The sequence below is a fragment of the Takifugu rubripes genome, chromosome 1 (assembly GCF_901000725.2).
Source record: "Takifugu rubripes chromosome 1, fTakRub1.2, whole genome shotgun sequence".
Classification (NCBI taxonomy): Eukaryota; Metazoa; Chordata; class Actinopteri; order Tetraodontiformes; family Tetraodontidae; genus Takifugu; species Takifugu rubripes.
In genome coordinates this window covers 21,794,478-21,817,128 of record NC_042285.1, presented here as the reverse complement: position 1 = coordinate 21,817,128, position 22,651 = coordinate 21,794,478, and the positions used below count along the sequence as shown (strand labels likewise).

The following is a 22,651-nucleotide window of genomic DNA, read 5'->3' as shown; positions in this document are numbered from 1 at the left end:
TCTCGGAGGGAGTGGACAGGTGGGTCTTTAGTGTTCACGTGTGCTCCTCGTGATTGTCCCATTTCTGAAGGGCATGTAAACATGTCACATTCAATTGTTGCAATTACCTGATTACTTCAAGTAATCTGATCGTTATCGGGTTCACTGAAGCTTTGCCCTTTCTGAGGCGTCAGAGGGCACAAGATCAGAGAGTTTGATTCCAGCTCTTCCCTGTAAACACACACTGCTCAGTCGTGTTTTCTGCAGCCTCTTTTGATACAAAGGAAACTCATGGCGGGCCACATTTTAGGCACAATAATCAAAGACCACCTGTTATCTCTCGCATCCAAATAAACCAGTCTCTCTTTGGAGACTCACAGGAGTTTGTCATCTGAACTACACCCTGTAGTTAATGTCAAAGATGCCTCACAATCTAGAATGCAGCATTTACAACGTGCAGCAGTGGTTTTCACCCTGACCTGCTGCGTGTGAGGAGTCAACCTGACAGCCCAAATGTGTTAGCGTGGCTGTTACTGATGAGTCTGAGACACCAAAGTTCAGACTGAGCTCGAGGCGCACCGTCTCATGCCGGCTGTCATCGGTCTGACAGCTTTTCACTCGCAGTGACAGTGAGGCAAAAGTGGCACAATGATATGTTTATTGAGAAGCTTTGGATAATAGAAAAGGTGCCGGTTGCTGTTGGAATGTCACAACCACTGACAAAAAACAAACCCAAAAATCAAAATGGACAGGAAAACTCTGATCTTAACAAGCGCAGGCACGCGCGCTCCTCGTACAAATCTGGGAAAAGAACTCACAGCAATGCACAGGACAAGACGGTAATCACAGTTTCTACAAAGCTCGTTTTACATGGAAAAATGACCGTTGCACAGATGGGGGAGGGGATCTTCATAGGCACAGCAAAAGCAATAAGATGTTCATCTTAACAACGAGAAAGTTAGAATCCAAAATAAAAACGTTTTGCACATTTCTTATATCTTCGGGGGCCCAGTGAAGGAGTGTTTACGCTGGGTTGGAACGTTTTAGCAGCCCTGCAATGACTCAAGTGGAAGGTCGAACTGTTGCCAAAGAAAAAACAAGACCAGAGTAAGGACTCTGTTCATCTGGCTTCCCCCAATATACATCTTTATATTTCTCTTCCTATACATATACACATTTAGGTTTTACAGATTTTGGGACCAAAACATTTAATATAAATGTAATCCCAGAGCAGACAGAAGAATGGCTATTCAAACACCGTCAGTCTATACGTGCGAGCTCCACCTGTCAACATCAGAGGTGACGATGCTCTTAAATAATCAAACACGAGTAAACCACGCACAGACAACATCACGGACGGTTACTGGAGCAGTTCTTGTAGGGTTGTTTTTTTTCCTACATTTGCAATTCAAGAGTTCACTGTGTGACCCGCAGTACTGCAGGAGTAAGCTAAATATATAACAAGATAATTCATTGCTAATTTAGCAGCCGTCCTCAGCACAGCAAGAATACCGAGACAGACCCTCACACTCCTGCACACCTTATTTTTTAGGAGGGGGGTGGGGTGGGAGGTGCTCAATGGGTAAAGACAGTCAGTTTCCTCTGCTGGTTGCAGCTGGCCTGTGCGATCCACAACAGCTCCAGGGCAGGGTACATCCCACGGGGCAGCCTCGGAGCAGTTAGCTGGTGCGTTCAGTTGTTGGGGTTATTTTTTACGGAGGAGCCTCTGAGATCCACACAAGTGAGGAAGCACTGAAGCATTAACGGCTCGTTTCCAAGCAAAAGGACGAGATCTGCAGCGTCTCCCTGCCAATCGCCGTCCAGTCCCACACAAAAATTCATTTATGATGCCGTTAAAGTCTATTTCATCCGCCTCGTTACTAATCGCGTTGGGTTGATGATGGAGTTTTTATTTTGAGGATGAAATGTCCATCACAATGCTAAAGCTCCTCCTTTCACAGTACATTTATATATAATTCCAGTTTTGCTAGTGTGAACTTACAGATGAAGCTAAGATGGGTGTGTTTTTAGATATAGCAGAAGAAATTGTACAAAGGCCAGATGGGTTCATAGCATTTTGTGCGGGAGCTGGTACATACTGGCACCAGAACCAGTATGTTTCTGCAGTCCCTATGGATTTCAATTCAATAGCCACGAGATTGTGTGATAAAAACAGTGTGGTTCATTTTTTAATCTCATATTAGAGGGCAAATCTGGCCATTACTCCAAGATTCCATTCTATGATCAACTCACACTATCGATTTGTCAACTCAAACCATTAAGGTGACCTTTGACCTGCAATTCTCACACAGGCTACCCCGACAGCAGGCTGTAAATTATGGAGCCAGACATCAGGACCACTATAAATCAAAGTGAGAGATATGATTTGTCCTTCAGCTGTTTGGTAGCAATTGTGCGTGTTTAATGTCAGCTGTGTGAATAAATCAGGACAACAGGACCACCAACCATACAAATGCACTTGTCCCGTTTGAGAGGAGCTGACGCTTTGTCAGTTGCATCCTTCCTTCAAAGGGTCTAGACCCAGAATAAAAAAATACATTTAAAAAACCTATATTTAACTATTGCAAAATGGTGCACATCCACAATGTGTACATTAATACATGAGAACATATTTAGTTCCTGATATATGAGTAAATTGAAGTCCGAATCACCGTTTGTATTCTTTCCATATTCTAACATTCTCATATTTGTTCTAGCTGTGTGCTACACTCTCCATTAGCTACCACAGTGATAGTATTGCTTGATGTACAGCAGATAATGACCATCTCTGGATGCTCAGTGGCAGTTTTCAAAGTAGAAACACACACATGCAGACACAGAAGGACAGTTATGAAGGTTTAGCCCACACTATTTGATTTGAGATAAAACGTTTCATTTTACAGCTAAAGTTATTAATCACAGTGGAGATGGCATTAGGGCACAGTGTGCATGTGTGTGTGCGTGTGTGCGTGTGCATGTGTGCGCGTGTGAATGGCGTTTTGCAGAACTTAACAGATGTGTTTGTTTGCTGGGATTGTGGGAGTCTGTGCCTGGCTGTACTGACGCTGAATCCGCGCGCGTGTGTTAGCAAGCAGATGGAGTTTGAGTCTCACCAGTGGGGAAATCTCAATCCCACAATGCACTGGGAGTTGAGCCAAAGGAGAAAGTGGTGGTAGCAGCAGCAGCATCCACAATCGCAGCTTAAACGGGGGGAAAATAGTGCATTCACCCTCTCTTTTCCTTCCAATCCTCCCTTCAGTGCTGGGCATTGTTGTGCCATCCATCCAGCATGAATGGGTTCTACAGCAAAAGCGAATTTTAATACTTAACACTCAAATGTATCACAGAGTAAAACTGATTAATACAGATCACAGAGGGAACCGAGGCTAGTTGTTTTGTAACCGCAGACAGCAGCAAACAGAACCGTTTGAAAATGCTGGTTTCAAAAACTGAACGGCAACACTTTTCCCCAAAATATCTCGACACTCTACTGTGTGGGGATTATTCTGAATATAGACCGATGTTTTATGGGATCAGTCTCTCAAACCCACATTCCGTACCAGTGTCTTTCTTGACTGCATAAAGACAGTAGAAAAGACAGAATTATTGCACACTAACCAGCAGTTAGCGTGACAGTATCGCAGTTACCGCTGACAACACAAGACTGTACCAAAACAAAGTGCTCTTCAATCAAAGACTGGGACAATCTCTGAAATTTACACGCTGTCACGTTCCCTTTTCCTTGGGTGGAAAAATGTGCCTTGAAAAATAAGATCATCGCGTCTTCATGAATGTGTGCATGGATTAAGTCGGGAGAACCAAACCTAAATTTAGCTTTTTGTGTTCCAAATGCATTTTAGAAATGTTCAAGCTTTGTTGAAAGTGTCTGAAGAAATTTAGTTTTTTCGATTTACATTTGACATTTGTTTGGAACTAGAGGCCAATATAGGATTTTGCCCAAAAGCTAATGCATCAATTAATACCTATAATATGTATGTATGAGTAAGTGTTGCTCATAGTGCAAATAAAAAGGAAAATAGGAGATATGGCCTTTTCCATGTAGCCCTTCTTTGGCAAGAATTTATAAAATAAAAAGAGCCTCTCTAAATGCCCCTCACACTCCAGGGGTGGATTTTGGGATTTGATTTGACTTTTTTCAACTTAAATCACGAAAACACCCCGATGTGAGGTATGTGTGGTGGGGGAAATACACAGAAAAGCCGGCTGACTGGTCCAAGCTTTCGCCCGGTTAGCCATTGTTTGGTTACATGCTACTGCAGACCAAGCAAATGGAGGCTGGTTTCCCACAGGCTGTGTTGCAGCTGAGGGTCATGGGTGGGTGGTGTTGTCATCTCCTTGTGTCCACTGGCCCAGTAGCCTCCCCCACACTCCCCCTCCAGAGCTGGTGACAGGGCAGCGTGCAACACTGGGGCAGCTCCCTCTTCTGGAGTCTAAACAGAGAAAAAACACAAGAAATACTTTACAAACAGCCACGAATCGAACTCAAAAATGCTGCAAATAGATGTTTAAAAGGAGTGACTGCAGTATGACAGGCTCCAAAAATGATCTGTGCAGCAGCCGTCAATGTGTGTGTAAGTGTCTGTGAACGCTAATGCAGGGCTGATGTCACTGAAGGTTAGCGTCATTTAAAAAATAAAAAAACAGCTCTGTGTTTGTGTGCGTGTGTGTGTGTGTGTGTGTGTGTGTGCGTGTGTGTTGCTGCAGTTTAACAGTGATCTCAGTGTCAGCTGTGAAATCACAAGCAGGTTTCAGAGCAGAGGAAGAATCACATCCCGCAAGCATCAACATTATACTTGTTTGTGTGTGTGCGTGTGTGTGTGTGTGTGAGAGAGAGAGAGCGAGAGAGCGAGAGAGAGATGAATTATTATTTACTCCTGGGCATTAAATTTCAGTACGAACAACAACTTGCTCCAGTTTTATGATGCTGTTTGTAGTTGTTCGATTTCTACACACACGGAGCAGGAAAGGGGTTTCATCACTTCCTGGAACAATTTTTGTGAGAAGAAAAAAAAAACGTATTTCATTGTCTTTTCACTTTGATTCAGCTTGTGAAAAAAAAGCTGGCTATTTTTCTTAATTAAAATCTACAGTCTGATCTTCTCAAAACCTTTTACAACCATTTACAACCTAATGAGATTGCGTAACCTGAGCGGCACTGCGGCAAAATCTTTTTGTTTTCACTCATTATTTTTTTAAATGAGTAATTTCAATAATTCAAAGTCAAGGAGATTAATGTTTGTTATGTGCCAATAATCTTTTAAAAATGAATAAAAAAGTGATCAATATTATGGTTTTGTTGATATTAAATCATTAGGAAATAAAGCCATTATGTACTGAGCAATATTAGCAGGTTTCTAAACCTAATTAAAGCAATATTTCCAGTTCCATCATCAACAAGCCAAACTTTCGGAGTATTTGATGGAGGCAGAGGAGCTGAACAACATTCTGATTAAAAAACATGAACTAAAGATAGAGAGCAAAGACGTTTGGGTTTTGAAGCAACAAGACAAAAATGACAATCTTAGATGTGAGCGGGGGCGCCTGAACACCTCGTACGAGCAGGAAAAATTACAGGCACCCCGGCAGGAGGAATATCACAGCCTCCAAATCACACCAAAACAGCTGGAGTTCAGCTTTGAAGAAGTGAGGCTTTTTCTGAGGACTCGATGAAGAGGGGACGACAATGGGGAGGAGACAGAGTAAAGAACCGTCAGGTAATGTCAGAGGAAGAGGACAAACTCAAGCTAGATGTCTGAAAAAAGACAAAGAACCACTTCAAGCCCTGTTAAAAGAGAAACTCCAAACAAGATTGATGTCATTGATGTCACTGGGCTCCACTCTATTGGGGGGGGTCTTGCCTTTGTCTCCATAGGGATCAATACTGGCATTAAAATGAACTGGACCAGACAGTGGGCATTTCTTGCCCAATAGAAACATCTGTGTGACCTTTGAACTCCTGTATCCTGAATCTACAGGACCAACCAGATGTTCTTCTCATGGTATACACCAGATTCATTATTCAGAGGACCGCCAGTGCCCCATCCACCTGACCTCTGCTGGGATTGTTTGTGCAGACCTCTGGCCAGGGAACATAATAGCAGTGGACAGTCGACAGCTGCCAGTGAAAATAAAGTTGACTGACCGTGGCACGGCATTTAATGCTGACTCGCACGGGCCTGGCCCACATTTAGGGACCGGAGCTCCGCAGTGGGGATGCCTCGAAGTGGTGCCATAGATGAGCGGTCTCTAGGTGTGTTGGTGATATTGCAAAGTGGATAAGCAGCTGGTTCCAGACAAGCATTTCATGCCACGGGAGGTTCGGCAGCATCCTTTGTTTAACTGACAGCCGCTGTCAGAGCTCCAAGGACACCGGGACGGTGATAGACACTGACTCCATTACCACTGAGCCAGACAACGCTGCTTGTGACCAAACGTGTCATATAGGTTTTGAAACACTTGAAAGTTGTTGCCTCGGGTCAACTGCTTGTGCATCATTTTAATGCTCAAACACACACAAACGTCTCACTTCATTAGCTCATGAGGACATTAACAGCAGCCTGCGGCCAACACTTGGAGCCATGAAAGAAATGTTTGAAAATAAAAGCCTCCCTTTATTTTAATAGGACTTCCATTTTCAGAGATGCGACTGGTGTTTGTTCTCATTATAAAATCCAACTTAATGTGCTCCGTGCTGAGTTTTATGCATTTTCACTGGAAAATCTTTGATGAGATTTCTCCATTACAACATGATCACTTACTTGTTCTCTATGATATATTTAAACGACATCCTATTTATGCTAAACAAAATGGTAAAAAAATTGGAAAAATAGTTCAGAGCAGTCTTACCCTGAAAAGCAGGTGAGCAATTATGCTCAGTGGCAGCCAGAGGGGTGTCCATAGGTGGCGATATAGAGCTGTATCCACCATGCCAGGATCCACGGCACATGAGCTCACCGAGAACCCTCCCCCCTGCAGTTCCTGGTGAAGGTAGGAACTGAATAACACCTGGGCCAGCTTGCTGTTGCAATAGGCTGCATGGGCTGAATAATACTGGCTGCACACAATGATTGAGAACAAAGACAAAAAGCATGGTTAGAATGATTTTCATTTAGAACCTATAATCTCTTCAGGCTCAAATTCAGGCCATATTTTACAATTTGAAGGTGCTCTACACTGGGAATCTGCAGCAATCGCTTTTCTTTGACAAGAGCCACCGCTGCAGCATGTCGGTGCGACATGAATGTAACTGAATTGTAGTCAACAGTTGCCTCAATAACGCTGCAAGGAAATTAGAATCACGTTGGTAAAGCCAGTGCAGAGGAAGCATAGACGACGTGGTGGGATGAAATATTGCAGTACTGGCTCCAGTGAACACCTTATTACCTCAGACTATCTGATATGCTTGTGAATGCTGAGGTGTATGTGTGAACATACCAGATATTGAGGTTGTTTAGTCTAATCTCGCCAATGCGGTGGGCAGAGGAGGACACATTGACCACACGGGAGAAGAAACCACATTTCCCACAATCCTTCAGAATGTCCAGAAGCAGCCACGTCAGCAGGAAGTGGCCCAGGTAGTTCACGCCAAAATGCTGCTCAAATCCATCCACGGTACGGCCCTCGGGAACCAGCATGACACCCGCTTCACAGACAAAAGTACACAATGGAGGGCAGTGAATTTTAAACAAGAAGAATATTAACTTTATGAACAGTAACATCAACACGGATACAGAGGTATACAGAAGCTTCAGTCAACCTGACAGGAATAGGATTTCTGGAAACCTGCACATTTAAATTGATGCAAAAGTTCTCTTGGGCACATAGATTTTTCCTTTGATACGACCATTTTTATTCATTGTTGTATAACGTTGTACTATGGGGATCAGTTACTGAGTACAAAAAAGAATCTATTGCTCAGATTGGAAGGACAGAAATCAAGATGCTCTCCAGGTTACATTTCTGACCTTAAATACAGGCTGTGTTGGTCCACACTTTGTCTGTCTTTGACTACAGGTGGGAAAACACAACAAATGGGAACCCGAAGCTGTCTGAGAAACTCTGTCTGAGGAAATCGGGTCAGCGGACACATTGTTTCTGAAAGCCTGTTGTTGACTTTCATTTGCTGTTTTATTTTGACTAAATGCATTAAAGCATACGTCAGCTATTCCTTCTCTTTCCATTAGAAAGGATACTGGATTTCAAAAAGCTGATAAAAGCCAAGTCAAGAAAAATTAATGAATACATGGGAGCACTGCAATAAGTATATGCAGCGTTGTCAGAGAGAATGAGACAAATATATTGTACATATCTTGGTAATCACTACCGTACATCATGCAATGCTGGTTTCATACCCTCTTTTGGAGTAAATGTATATTTAATGTTAAAATGTTGAACAAAAGGCAACACAGCCGTCCTCCCTCAATAACACCCTGCAAAACACATTACTGATGTCCTGTGATGAGTAGAAATGCTCAACCCAAACAACATAACGGTGTGTTTATCATCAACAGTGTCACACATAATCGCCCCTCCTCCTCTATCTTCATAGTGGAAAGCCCACTTTCAGGATCCCTCGGTTCACCCTCTCTCCAGCTAACACGGACGCGGCTTTGAATGAAAAATGTAAATCTCTGATCAAATCAAATCTGCACTCATTAAGATAGAGTAAGTGCCAGTTTCCCCGTTTATCCAACGTCCATTTCTCGCGTCTTGGCCCGAGGAAGTCTCCTTTGCTTGGTGTTGGCCTCACTCCTGCGGTCTCTGAACAGCAGGTGTTGAAATGTGTCTCCCACTTAAACTCCGAAAAGCATTTCTGTGGGCTCTAATCTGAGATGCTGTCAACTGGCGGTTTCTGAAGCCGGTAATACTATTATACTGTCATCCGCAGCAGAGGATGACAGTATAATAGTTTCACTTTCCTTGGGCGGTCTCCACAAGAGCCCGTTTCATCAGTGCATCTGCACTTTTAGAATATATTAAAAGACTGACTGACCTTTCTAAAGTAATAAGAGACTCTATTTACTGTAACTGTAACTGTCATCACATGGATTTGTGCAGCAGTCATGAGACTAAATACTAAAAACCATAAATAAAGGGCAAAAACTCTCCTCTCAGCAAATAATGAATGATTCCTCCACAGCACACCGTCCACACGGGCACCAGCGTGACAACTCCACCTACCATTATTGACCAGGATGTTTAGTGGCAGTTTCCGCTCCTTGAAGCTCACAACAAAGTCCCGGATGGACTGCAGAGAAGCCAGGTCCAGCTTCTTGAACTCCACTGGAATGGGCACACACAGAAGCGCACACATCACTACTATTGGAAACAGATTATTTCTGCAAGCAGCAAGTTATCAAAGAATATCTTGAATATCTTGTTGTTCTTAGGTGACAATAACGCCAATACCACGCTGTAATCGCCTCCTGCACTTTACATCAAAGCCAATATTTCCATAGGAGAACATCAAAGCTTAACACAGATCTTATCGACTCTTCTGAACGATTTGACACCGCATGAAAAAAAAAAAATCCAAGCCAATATCATCAGATTATAGAGGTTTTAATGTGAGTGCATGTGTGCACCTACATATACACACATTCACATGCTGTGATGCAGCACAATAGAACACCAGGTCATAATTTGCACAATTACTAACAGGTTACATTTAGGCCAATATGGAGAAAGTTCAGTAATTAAAACCAGAAGGAAGTTTTCAGAAGGACTAAACAAATGTTGAGTAAAGCTTTTGGAAAAGAGTATGTTGACACATGAATTGTTTTATAAAATTCCTATAGATTGAACAAAAAAAATTCCAGTCCATCAATATGAGTCTAGCTCAGTGCTGCAATGCTTTAAATTGTAAGGGGCTGTCATTTTACCAAGCTTCCCAACACAAACAGACCTCTACAACTCCACAGCCTACTTGCTATGTGCAGCTCTAACAAGTTCAGGTGTTTTTGTGCAGGTGCAGCACAGCAAACAAGGGAATGTGGAGGCATTAAAACCTCAAGATGAAATTATAAAGCTGTGCAAAGCGAGTCGTCTTTATCGAAGATCACGGAACGAGAGAAGCCGAGAACCTGCGAATCTTGATCGTCGCAAACCCTCGGCTACGACATTTTACTGTTAGAATACATTTGTGAAAAATGTCTGAAACATAAATAAATAGCTTTTCTGGTAACCACACAAAAGGTCAAATAGAAGCAAGAAAAGCTGAATGAGGAGGGATGGTGGTTGGTGAAGGTGAAAAGGCCACTGTGGCAGACAAGAGAGCAGCCATCCCTGATGATGGTCTGATCCTTATCTAAAGCCGTGTCACTCACTTCCTGCCATGTGTGTGTGTGTGTGTGGGGGGGGGGGGGGGGGGTAAGAGAGAGAGACAGCAGGGAAAAAAGAGAAAAGAAAAGTCAAAAGCTGAGAACAAGTGGAGCTATCAGAAGATCCAGGATCTCGGAGAGAGAAGAATAATAGCGGGAAAGCCCACTGGGAGTGACGCGTTATCGATCCGGCATGGTCCAGCTGCTGCAAGCCCTCAGCCAAAACCCCAGGATATTTTCTAAAGCTCATCCTTTTTATCGCCACAGTCATACACACCATTTTTTTCTTGCTTGCCGAGGTGTTGATGGGAAATACCTTCAAATACCTGCTAGTCAAATGGATTTCACACTCCAGATCTGAAGGATGAATGAAAATATGCACAACAAAAACTGATGAAGTGGCACAAACACCTGAATCAACTTAGCGAACTGGAGGTCATGTTCCAATTTTATCTAACCAATCTTATCTGCACCTTTTCCGCTGCTGTCTTTACAATACTGAGGCCTGATACCCGCTTATAGTCCGGGAATACTGCCAGACCTTTTTTATTAGTTGATGGACGACATTCACACTTGTAGTGTCGTAGGACCCAGGACAGTTTCCTGAGGGAAGCCGTTGTGATATGGCAGTATCCCTGGCAAGTGACATATCAGCAAAACAAACATGGCGGTGGCAAAGCGAGCTTCATACATTTGAAGCGAGGAGGAAACTGAGCTTTGTTTTTGTTTTGTTTGTTTTTTTTACAAAGAAAGACATAATTCAATGTTTGGATGGGGAAAAAGCATTGAAATGCTGACCTATTTAAGTCAGCGGTGAAAAGGCAGCGACACGGTTGTCGCTGCCTTTTCACCGTAGCTATAAATAGCTTAAATTAGCCATATTTGAGACGCGATATTAACATTTAAAAGTGCCAACCCCGCAAGAAGCCGTGTGGTCTCATTTTGAGGGATGTGACAATTTGTATTGTAGGAAATAAACACCCCGAGCGCCATGCTCAACTCCTCCCACACGCCTGCTCCGGGGAGCCCCAGCCCGGCAGAACCTTCACTGGCTGCCGGTTAAACAATGCATCCATTTTTTAATCCTGCTCCTGCCCTGCACCATCCGTCCCCTCCCTACCCACAAACCCTCCCGCATGATGAAGAATCGCTTCCTCCTTAATAACTACAATTTTGTGTCAAATATTTTGGGAATTTTGTTCTCTTCACCAAAAAGATGTCTCTGTTTCCATCAGTATACATACCTCTGCTATAGGGATAGGACTTTTAGAGAGTAGAGAAGGGAAAATAATGGTGGCCGATAGAATTAATTAGTATTTAAGAAAGAAAAGAAAAACACTATAATGATCGTGCAATGATCTGGGCTCCTGATATGTGGCTACATGTAGTTACATTACAGCAGTTACTCCTGTGAGTGTATTAGGAGCCATCTCCCCTCCTTCACAACAGACAAATGTGCAAACACCGGGAAGGATGCCAAAGGGCGTTACAAAAGAGACATTTAAAGCTCCCGTCTTACATATTAATAAGCATTTATTACCGTCTAACTAGCACACACACATTCGGTGCACAAGTGTCTGGCTACAGACAGCCCCCTGTCCCCTATGCCCCAGCGCTTGCCAATTACAAAAGTAGTAATCAATTCCACCGTGTTCCCGTCCAGAGAAATGGACTTCAATGACACAAGACGACTCTGTACCTGGCAGCCACTTGAACACAGGCAGGGAGGCGGCCAGCCAGCTTTCAGAGCCTCCAATAAAAGGCAAATAATGGAAATCGCCTCTCTCTAGGCAGCAGGTGCTGAACGGCTGAGAACTTAAGACATTCTTAGATACACCATTATGGCAGGCTTGCTGTTGCCTGCCAATTCTTATTATTTTTGGGGGCAATTAAAACCCAATTCCTTTTTTAGTAGTCTTGTGATTTGAAAAATGCTTTTAAAAAAACGTACAACTGAAAGGTGGTTTGATGTTAGCGTTCACTCCTAATGCTGCAAAGTAATATGTGAAGTAAATAAAGCAAAAAAAACAAAACCTTCATTTCTTGAGATAACTCACTTTCAATTTCAGGAAAAGCTAATTTTCAATAAGGATGAAGGAAAACTCCAATCAAAAAAATGTAATTATGGCAAAGCCGAATACAAAACATTCTGTGGGTACATGCAGACAAAATTACCGAGGCAAAGATGCAGCAGGACAAAACCAATATCTTCTCCTGGGTCCTGGGCAGATTCCAATTTTGGTGTTTGGGTGCTCGCTACAGAATGAATAACTTTAGTGTCGTTTTATGTACGAGTATGTGGTCGAATTTATGGTGCTGTGAAGGTCGCCCGAATCAATTTCTCAAAATAGGAGTAAGCAAAGAGGCGCAAAGCATTATAACAAATCTCTCTGCTGCCATTATTTGTCTCTTCTTATCTCTGTCACCCATTCATTACCTCCATTTTCGCTCCGACGTACCGTTCTTGTACCGCGCTGTATTAGTTCATTTGTCATTTCCACCTTGTCTCCTCCTCTTCTGTGATGGTTTTTGACTTATTTCTCGCTGTTGAGTTCTCAGAGTTCTTCCCTGTTTTTCCAACAACAGGTCTGATATTATAAACCCAGAATGGGAGCCTGGGGGGGCACGCTGCTGCATCTCTGCCCTTTACATTCAAACACTGGCACATGTAGAGCTGCGTATGTATGCATAGATGAAGCGGGGGTTCCAAGAGCTGGTCGTAATCTTACCTTTGGCCTGTCTGTGCTCTCTGAGGATCCTTTTGACGGCTGCTGGACCCTCCTGCTCATCCCTCCCACCTGACAGATGAAGAAGAGACACAGTAAGATGCATCCGGACTTCCTCCAACTTAGTACAGGCAAATAATTTATTGTCATTTGGGATGTGAAGAATCATCAATGGACAAAACATTAATTAACATTAAATGCCTCCCAATTCTCAAATGTGCCGGACAGTGATGTCGTCTACATGCCGTGCACTCTCAGTCAGCCTCTGCACACACACACAGATGGATTATGACACATTGATTTTTCTTTCAAGGGCACAGCATCATTTCCTGATGTACTGCGGTTCGGTCTGGCTGGAGGGCGTGGCTCAGATGGGTGATGTGTCAAAGGGGGTCAAAGGTCAAGTATATTTTTATTGTGCCCAAAGGCATGGGTAATTTTCTGGAGATGGTAGCACGCCCTGTACATTTCTGTGTGGCATGTTTGGCCTGATGGTTGAGGTGGAGGAGGAGGTTTGTGTCCTGCACCAGCTGAACCACATTCGTTTCCTTGCTTTGGCTAAGACCAAGAACTTTCATTCGGGAAGCTTTTACAATTCCGTTTCATCCATTCACATGTTAAAATGACCGTTTTTGTCACACTTTAATGTTTACCTCAAAACGAGCCAATGATATAGTTTCAGTTCAATTTCCGCCCACAAAGGCTGCTATTTCGACAGAGACTCAAAATATGAACTTTCACACACACACGGTCACATACTCCACCTGAAATATGCATCCACTCCAGTATCAGAGTCACTTAGCTATAAATATTCTAAATTTATGAATTATATTAACAGGTCAGAGTAACAGTAATCAAGAGTGCTGTGTGTTCAGCTTTGAAGCACAAATGAAGGCACTTAAATAAACTACATTTGCGTGGGTGTGTCAAAGGTAGATGTTGCTTTTACAATGTGGCTTTAAGAAAGAAAACAAAGACAAGTGTAAATAATGACAGAAAATCTTCCTTCACCTCAACAATAAACAGTATCTTCTAAAACAGGAAATGAACTGAATACACATAGAGTATGAAATACCATGAAATAATCATTTGGTTAGGTGATTAAAACCTTATTAATCTCCCATCATGTGGTCTCATTGCATGCTGTCTATGTGTGCTTAGAACACCACCAATCAAAATCTGAAAGTAAAAACAGGTTAGCTGAAATGGCCACGGCCGCACAAGTAGCCATTTTTCTGCAGTAATTGAGGAGGTACCAAAGACTGATGAGGCCCCACGTGTCAGGATGATAAATATCGCTGCATATCGTGAGCTGACGCCATCGTGTTTAAATTTTAATGGCAAACGCCCACGGGTTGTTTTTTGGTTGTGTGTGTGTGTGGGGGGGGGGGGGGGGGGGGGGGGGGGGGGGTAACAGGATTTTAGAAACGGTTTTAGAAACAGTTTCCATTTCGAACGAGATTGGTTGGCTGTGTGGGAAAATATGTATTTATTTTAAAAAATAAAATCAATGTACATACTTGTCATTAGATCATATTTAATAGAACAACTTTCAGGCCAAGCAGGAGCGTTTGAAGGTCTCCGTTTCCTGCCTGTCCCGGTGCATGACTTGATAACGTACCTATGATAACATGCGCGCCCAGTCCGACCATGAGCCGGACTACCTCATATCCGATTCCCCTGGCTCCACCTGTCACTATGACAACCTTGCCGTCTTGTCTGGGCATCACTGGCGGAGTCAGGAGGGGACACAGAGATATCAGCAACAGTGTCATTTGATAAGGAAGCGGCTTCAGGAAGAGCTGCTATTTCAGGACAACACATTCAGTTTGATCTGCGGATGGTTTCCAAAAGCCCACACTGATTTTATCTGGGTCTTAAAAAATCTGCGATAAAGTACAAAATGTTTTCATCTTTTTCAAACTAAAGCGAGTATTTTCCCCTTAGGACAGTAAAACATTTACTGGATAAATTACGTCATTTAATCTCCAATGCAGTGATACGCATGGGTGTGTGTTCCATTTTTGGTTATATATTAAATCATGGATGTATAGTATAATATAGTTGAATAGGAATGGTTTTGTTTTTTATATATATATTCTTATCACATCAGAACTAAAGTTAATGCAGGCTACATTAAACACTTTAGCCTACTTTGTGATGCATGTTTAAAGTATTGACCTAATGTCAATTAAATCATGTTACAAACTCATTAAAGAAGGGATAACGGGGTGTTTTATGAGTATGTCCAAGTAATTTTATCTCTGGAAATGTAGATTATACAGAATTAGATTGCAAAAAGAGTACAAAGTTGTGTTTTCAACGTGGCTTCCAAACCCTATCATGAGAAGGGGAAATTTAAAGCTGCACCACTTAATATAATAAGCTGAAAATTAAAAAGCAATTATCCGAGAAGAAGGGGAATCGTTTATAGCTTTTTTGTTGCATTCGGCAATATTTGTAGACGAGACAGTGATTCATTTTAATCATAATTAAAGGTCATCATCGGTAGCTAATGTTAACGTAACGTCAACTGTTACGATGGGTGCTACGAGGGAGAAGGTTCGTTGTACTGGTTTAACATATTTACAATATTCACGAAATTAATATAACAAGCTATTCTCTTTGCAGAAAGGGCTAAATTCGATCTTACAAGACACCCAACTCAACTGTGTTGGACTGACCTGGCAACCTGAATGATTTGCTAAACAGCTGAGTCAACAACACCTTAAATCCCAGCAGGTAAAGCTTCAGAGCGGGTACCAGGTGGACTCGAACAAACGACAGCATTTCTACCGGGTTGAGAGCAGAGGCAGAGGGGTAACAGTGCAACGGGGTAACAGTGCAGAGGGGCAGCTGGGGCAGCTCCTGGAGCTCCGGGCTAGTTCCGGTTAATGGGGGCGCGTTCCAATATGAAGCCGGTCTCGTCCTCGTTTCCTTCCTCGTGACACGTGTGCTTCAACAGTTGAGAGTATTTGTTGTCTTTGTATTTGTATCATTTCTTTGCTTGTCTAGAACTCACCGACAAACCGCCCAGACAAAAAGTGAATTCCGTGCAGCAATCCATCACTTCAGTGCAAGTGGGATTAGTGTGTAATGGAGGGTAGGAGACGTGTGGCTGCTCTTTGGGTGCCTGATGTTCTATGAGATCGTTCTTTTGTAGATTCAGCATTTCGTTCCCTTCAGCGCGCCAACTGGCTCAATAACTGTTGCCTGACAGGCTTCAAAAATTGGAGGATTACACATGGTTAACATCAAATTTCCAAGGATAAGTGGACTTTGAGGCTATGCTTCCAGATAGTATGGCTCCTGTCTGCACTTCTGCAGCTTCCATTTGGCTGACTGCTAGCTTTCCTCCACTGGGACTCCAAGTTCATCACACCAGTCTACTCCTATTAGAGGCTGCTCATGCTGCTGTTATAATTAGTCAAACAGAATGTCAGCTGTGAAAACCACTTGTCTCCGTGATCTGCTGATTTAATCAACAGTTTCCTTCAGACCCCTATATAGAATTTGCAGAATTATAGTAGCAGGTCCAATCAAAAGCAAGCATGCACTGTATGTTTCCATATGTGCCTTGATTTAGTTAACTTCAACAGGGTCTGGATATTTCACGCTACATCTTCATAAATACTTAGAGGACCTAAGTATTTATGAAGATGTAGCAAGAGTTATGGTCTGATTTTACTGATTTTATCAAAAACATCTACAGTCTTTTTTTTCTTTCCGCAAAGAAACACATTGCTTTACCTCAGCCTCTGACCTCATCCCCATAATCTAATATGTCTAAATGTTTTGTCTGTTTTAAACCCTCAGCCTGCAAATGGTTTCAGTCTGAAAGCACTCACACAAATGAGTCCAGGGTGTGTAACGATGACTGTTCAATTACCAGAACGTGTCAGGAAGAGCAGCACTCAACCTGTTCATCCTTTATGCATCATTTTTATTATTATTATTTAGTTTCTTGGGGGAAGCAAACACAAAAGGACACCTGCAGCCCTGACTCACCTTCACGTAGCGCCTGTGATAAAGTCAGTAAATGGAAGCAACCTGCCCCGGAGCGGAAAATACCCGTAATTCAACGAGATGCAACGGTTGACTGATGTTGTGCATTGACTTCCGATTCAGACCGTTCAGCTCGCAGACATCGTGGACCCACACCGCCATTAGTCATCCTGGATGTGTGAAATTAACAGAAGACTGCATCTATAGGTTTATATTTAAACTGCTATCAAAATCAATGTATCTGACTTGTGACCACTTGTGCTAGGAAACGATACAAAATGCTAAATATACAATGCAGCTTCTTGGATAATCAGCTGGTGGAGTTTTTCTGTTCTTATACTCTTTTTTATGATAAGATCTGTACATTAATCATCCTCGTATGTGACAGGAAACCCATCAACTGGGTTTAATGGATTAATGACACTTGATTCTTTTTAATTTTCAGGTCTCAGAGATCGCAGCTTTGTGTTTTTGCTTCTTTATTTGATTCCTTTGAGTGAGGATCCCCACCCAGCGCTATTTCAAGGCCACTATAGGAAGTATGGTGTACAGTAGAGCTGCAGCCTACCGCTGTGCTAGATTGTCCTAACCGGAGAGCTGAATTGTTGGTAGCACTTGAAGTAGGCTGAGAATACTCTCCAAGTTCACTCATTGGAACTAAATTACAATCATCAGGCTTAAAGATGGGTCTGGGCCAGTCACAATCACTTCCCCTTCACCCACTCTGGCAGTGAAATCGTTAGTTTGAGTTTGTGTCTTACCCTCTGCACAATAGTTGAGGTCATCCTGTAATAGCAGCACTGACAAGATGTTGGCCCGCGTTATTACCGTCTGCTCGCGGGGCGGGTGAATAAGCAGTGGCACGTAAAGAGGCCACGTCATTCTGATGGAACCGAGCCGAGGAGATTGTGAATTTAAATGTGGACGTGTTGTTAATGTGACCCCAGAGGAGTGTTGGACCACAGTGTCGGAGGATGGGGGGGTCAGAGGCAGACCTGGAAATGATGGAGGAGCTTTTTCAGGTGAAGGCATATCAGAGGCAGGCCTTCACGTACACACACACACACACACACTGGGAGCACAGCGTGGCAGGAGGGTGTGTGACATAAATAACATGTGAACGACATCATAATAACTCTTCAAAAAAAGTCACCTACTTGTCTGTGACAACCTCTGGCTGGCTGCAGAGTCCAGCTTGTCTTAATCTGTAAATCCCAGCTGACAATTGCAATATAGAATGTTGTGCGAATGTGTGTGTGTCTGTGTATGTGCGTGTGTGTGCGTGCGTGCGTGCGTGCTCGTATCATATTTGCAGGAAAGACGGACCACTGGGGAGCCAACTTGCGTCTTGCTGAGCAAAGGTCCGTGTGTGCTGCAAATGTTCCTATGCTTTGTGTAAATAGCAGCTGGTGTGTATCTCAAGGGTGCACCTCTCTGAGTGTCGACACGTGACAACCGGCAGGTTTCTACTTTTGAGGGTAGAACGTCTCTCATCCAGAATGTGAAATTTTCCATTTTATGACATTTAAATCACCTAAAAATGTGTGTATGTACTGCTTCTGTCTGTAACCTGTTGTCATTACAGCACGTGTGTGTGTGTGTGTGTGTGTGTGTGTGTGTGTGTGTGTGTGTGTGTGTGTGTGTGTGTGTGTGTGTGTTGGGGGGGTTGCTCTCCTGCCTTCAAGCCTTCCTCCCCGAAGCTTCCATTGAACCCAACAGCACCAATGCTTCGCCTCAGCCGTGCACTCACACACGTTATGGTGCGCTTGTGGTTGTGGGTAAAAAAGATGATTAACATTCTTAATGTGAGTCCCACATCATTGGTCAGAACCAGGGTCTGACTGTGATGACGCACAGAATACTGAAACACCAATAGTGTCACGCTAGTGTTGATCTGTAGTTTGCTTTGCATCGCCACAGAATTACAGAAAACGCACTTCTCTTATGTTAAACTGAGAAAAATAAGGATTTGAATGGTGTGTTTATAGAATGTAAAGAACATTTTAAAGATTTATGAAATCTAAATATATAATTTCACATTTGTCTGCATGTTTAATTCTACGGCAGTGATGAATCCTAAAGACTTTAACACTTCTGGCACCTTTTAACCCCGAATTTCCAAACTAAATTATTGAAATGTGCACACTCTGAAGCCACATTCCCTTTGGATCTCCCTCCTTATGAGAGTGGAGAAACCCTCTGAAGCAGCATTAAAACCACTAAAGGATAATAAAGGTCTCCGTTCCTGCAGGTTAATCAGGGTGGAAACATATTTGCATGAAAGATGATTAAAATGTCTCATTATAATTAATAAAGGTCAATGTTTCCCCATAGGAGCCCTATAAATACACAAACATGGAACACCACATCTGGTTCAGCGCCCGTGCAGCGGTTTCTCTCCAGGTTCGAGCTCGGGTTTGATTGACACGGGGTGATTCCGTGGGGGGGGCATTATGCGGACAGTATCACATCTCTGTCCATCAACGCGCCGCAGACTGTGGCCTCAATAGAAGAAAGAGGAGAACTTCGCGCTGGGGAAGGGGAGGTTGGAGGGGGCGCGGCGCGCGTTGCGTGAGAGCGTGTGCGCACTGAGAGCTCGGACACAGACGCGTGTCACCTCGGCTTCAGCGCCGTCAAGCTAAACTGACATAAAGAGCCCCGGGCGGCCCTATCAGAGATGGACTTTACATAACGGCTGAGTCACTCACCATCTATTTTTATGGCTTTGAGGTGTGCGCGAGTGTCTCGGTGCTTCTATCTCTCACCACGGCGAGGACGCGCTCGTGACGTCACGTCGTCCGGTCTCAGGCTCGGTTTTGGAGGGTGAATTCTGGAATGACTTCAGTCTTGGGGTGTTTGCTTAGATGGAAAGATGCAGAAAAGCGAAAGAGGGAGGTGCGCGTGGCGAGGACCCCCCGGGCGGGCGGTGCTGCTTTTCGCCTTTTCATTTGGCCGTTACACATAGAGGTGGAGCAGAGGACTGGAGTTCATATGTACAAATAGAAAACAACTATTTGAAAGAGTAGAAGGCTAAATGTAGGGTATTGGCTTATTTTTTAATTAAATGCCGGATCCAGATTTGAGTGTATTTGGCCAGTTACATGTCATAGTCAACATATTCGATACATAACAATAACGGGGACACGAAACATTACTTCTTGGGAACGTGAAACTGTCTTCACACTCTTACCCGTCTACGCTTGAAGTTGTGAACCCTCTCACCTTTTTTAAGGAATAGTGACCCAGATACAAGAAGGGCAAGAGGGGGGCAAATAAACAGACGTGATAGCGCCCCCCGGTGGAAAATATAGCGATAACACTTTGGATTGGTTGTGATGATTTGTCATCTCCAATCTGTTGCAAAGGCTGACTTGATTTTTCTTCCAAGGACGATGCCAATTTATGGATAAACATTTAAAAAGCAGTTTGTTTGGATTAGAAAAGTCAACAATCCAGGAATGTTTTTTGGGCCTGTGTGAAATTCATAGACCTTGACCTAGATCTGTCCCCAAACACTGCACTCTCTTCCTAATGTAATTTAATCTATTCCTTGGGCCATGGTCCAAATTTAAATCTCATTAAACTCAAAACAAATTTCTGATTTTTTTTCCCCTAGCCCTGCTAACTAAATAGACAAACAAACAAACCAAAAACATGACCTCGAGCCACCACTGTTGTGGAGTCGAAATTGAACAGAAAAAAATGGAACTTTTTCAATAAAACCCCATTTACTGACAACAAAAGAGATGGACTGTATTTCCTGGGGGCCAGCTGGAATCATAAATGTTAACTCAGAACATCCAAAAAATGGCACAATCATAAATCTTACACTCAATCACTAAATAAATATCTTTTGCTGTTGGCTGAAAACTCAAGTCCTGTATCACGACCTTACACACCACATAACAGCGATTCCGATTAAAAGATGACCTCTGTAGTCCCATTTATATTTTGGTGGTCTGGAACCGCTCAGAGGAGTCCTATATTTATTAAATAACAAACACACTTTGCCCCGCACAGCTAATGAAGAATCGCTGGCCAAAACACGTGGACCAATCTGCCACCTTCAAGCTTTAATAATTTACTTCCATCCCTAAATTTTTCACCACTGGAATTTCAGAAGAAGTGGCATGGATCCAGGTGGGTTTGCATTCAAATACTCTGCAAAATTCACACTAATTTCAATCAAAATGAATGTTTGAAATGGGAACAAAATGTTTACATTGTTCTCTTCCTGCACAGTAGAAGTACCCAAATGCACCGTGCAGATATTAATATCATTACTGTCACAGAGAGGTATTTAGGGAGGGGAAACATTTTCAATAAACTTGAGTGAAGTGAACACACACATGTGTGCGTGCATGCACACACAAACACACACACGCACACACACACACACATGCATACACCTGTCTCCCATGCTGAGTGCCGCTGAGCCTTCCCTGCTCCACTTTTTTTTTATTCATCTGTCATTCTGGAGCATGTCAGTGTTTAACCCTCTCCCACGCATGCACGCTCACACACACTCGCGCGCACACACCTCTTCCTCCTTCAGTAAATCACTCCAGTGCTCCAAGTCGCTCTAACAATGGAACATTTACCCCATTTCAAACCTTAAAAAGCACAATCAAATGCACAAACACACATACCTGCACACAATTGTGGGCAAAGTCACACACACGTGCATATATTTACACAAACATACATGCACACACACTGGTTGTTGGGCCATTACCTGCGCTCACTGGTTTCTCTTTTGGGCAGTGATCTGGTATTCTGGGTCCAGTCAGAGGCCATGGAGGGCTGGACTCCAGTCAAAGAGGGCATCTGTTCTCCCACCACCTCTCCGAGGAGGAGTCTGTGGGGTTCCCTCATATGGATGCATCCAGCTTTGGGCCGATTATAGATTTTTGAATGTTGTAATGGCCGTAGCTCAAAATTAGAGGGTTTAAATTTTTCACTCTGCAAATTTGCCATTTTTCTGATGAGTTGGGAGGAGAAAAAAATCCTTTAGGGTGTTTTAAGGACTTGGCGTGCCTTAAAACGATGGCAGGAGCCCACCATTCCATGACCATCCTCAGTTGTTATCACATGACACATATACTGTATGTCCCCTTAGGGAAAAAACATAAATGTAAAATAAGGCAGGAAAGGCAAATAGGTGGCATTTTATAATCCACATTTCTGGGCCCACAATCCAAAAAAATGTTCAAAACGTGATTTGCCCTTGGTGTGTCCTTCACATTATTCACTTTGAAACGCGCATGATTGGTTTATTATCTTTCTTTTGATGGCGTACTGGAGATAAATGCTTTGTGCACAGATGAAAATGAGAGTCACACCTCACATGTTTAATAGCTTAACTGGTCATGTGACAGCATGTAGACTTTGGGCTCCAACGTGCCTGAAATATAGAGAGGCTCTTCATTAACTGTGGCCAGCAGATGCTGTGTGTGTGTGTGTGTGTGTGTGTGTGTGTGTGTGTGTGTGTGTGTGTGTGTGTGTGTGTGTGTGCGTGTGTGCGTGTGTGTGTGTGTGTGTGTGTGTGTGTGTAACCAAACTATCCTGGGCACGCAGTGCTGTTTAAGCGGCTCACTTTTA

General features: G+C 43.1%; 1 protein-coding gene across 2 annotated transcripts; it reads right to left on the bottom strand.

The window, feature by feature from the left end:
• Positions 1-620: 620 nt before the first annotated feature.
• Positions 621-15,937, bottom strand: LOC101072900 (dehydrogenase/reductase SDR family member on chromosome X-like). 2 transcript variants are annotated; one of them, XM_003962023.3, is made up of 7 exons: positions 15,730-15,937; positions 14,667-14,774; positions 13,049-13,117; positions 9,181-9,282; positions 7,435-7,642; positions 6,847-7,054; positions 621-4,430 (listed from the first exon to the last, which is right to left on the bottom strand). In XM_003962023.3, the coding sequence occupies exons 1-7, from the start codon at positions 15,833-15,835 to the stop codon at positions 4,251-4,253; spliced, it is 981 nt and encodes a 326-aa protein (XP_003962072.2). In that variant the 5' UTR covers positions 15,836-15,937; the 3' UTR covers positions 621-4,250. The 2 variants fall into 2 exon arrangements, with proteins under 2 accessions (XP_003962072.2, XP_011609443.2); XM_011611141.2 differs by having other exon boundaries at positions 15,773-15,917.
• Between the last annotated feature and the right edge of the window lie 6,714 nt (positions 15,938-22,651).

Bases quoted from the DNA above. Each gene is read 5' to 3' on its own strand.
- LOC101072900 (XM_003962023.3), bottom strand. From the start codon at position 15,835: ATGCTGTCGTTTGTTCGAGTCCACCTGGTACCCGCTCTGAAGCTTTAC. The intron at 13,118-14,666 runs GTACGTTATCAA...TTCATCTGTCAG, and splicing joins GGGCGCGCATGTTATCATAG to GTGGGAGGGATGAGCAGGAG. The intron at 7,055-7,434 runs GTATGTTCACAC...CATTGTGTGCAG, and splicing joins CTAAACAACCTCAATATCTG to CCAGTATTATTCAGCCCATG.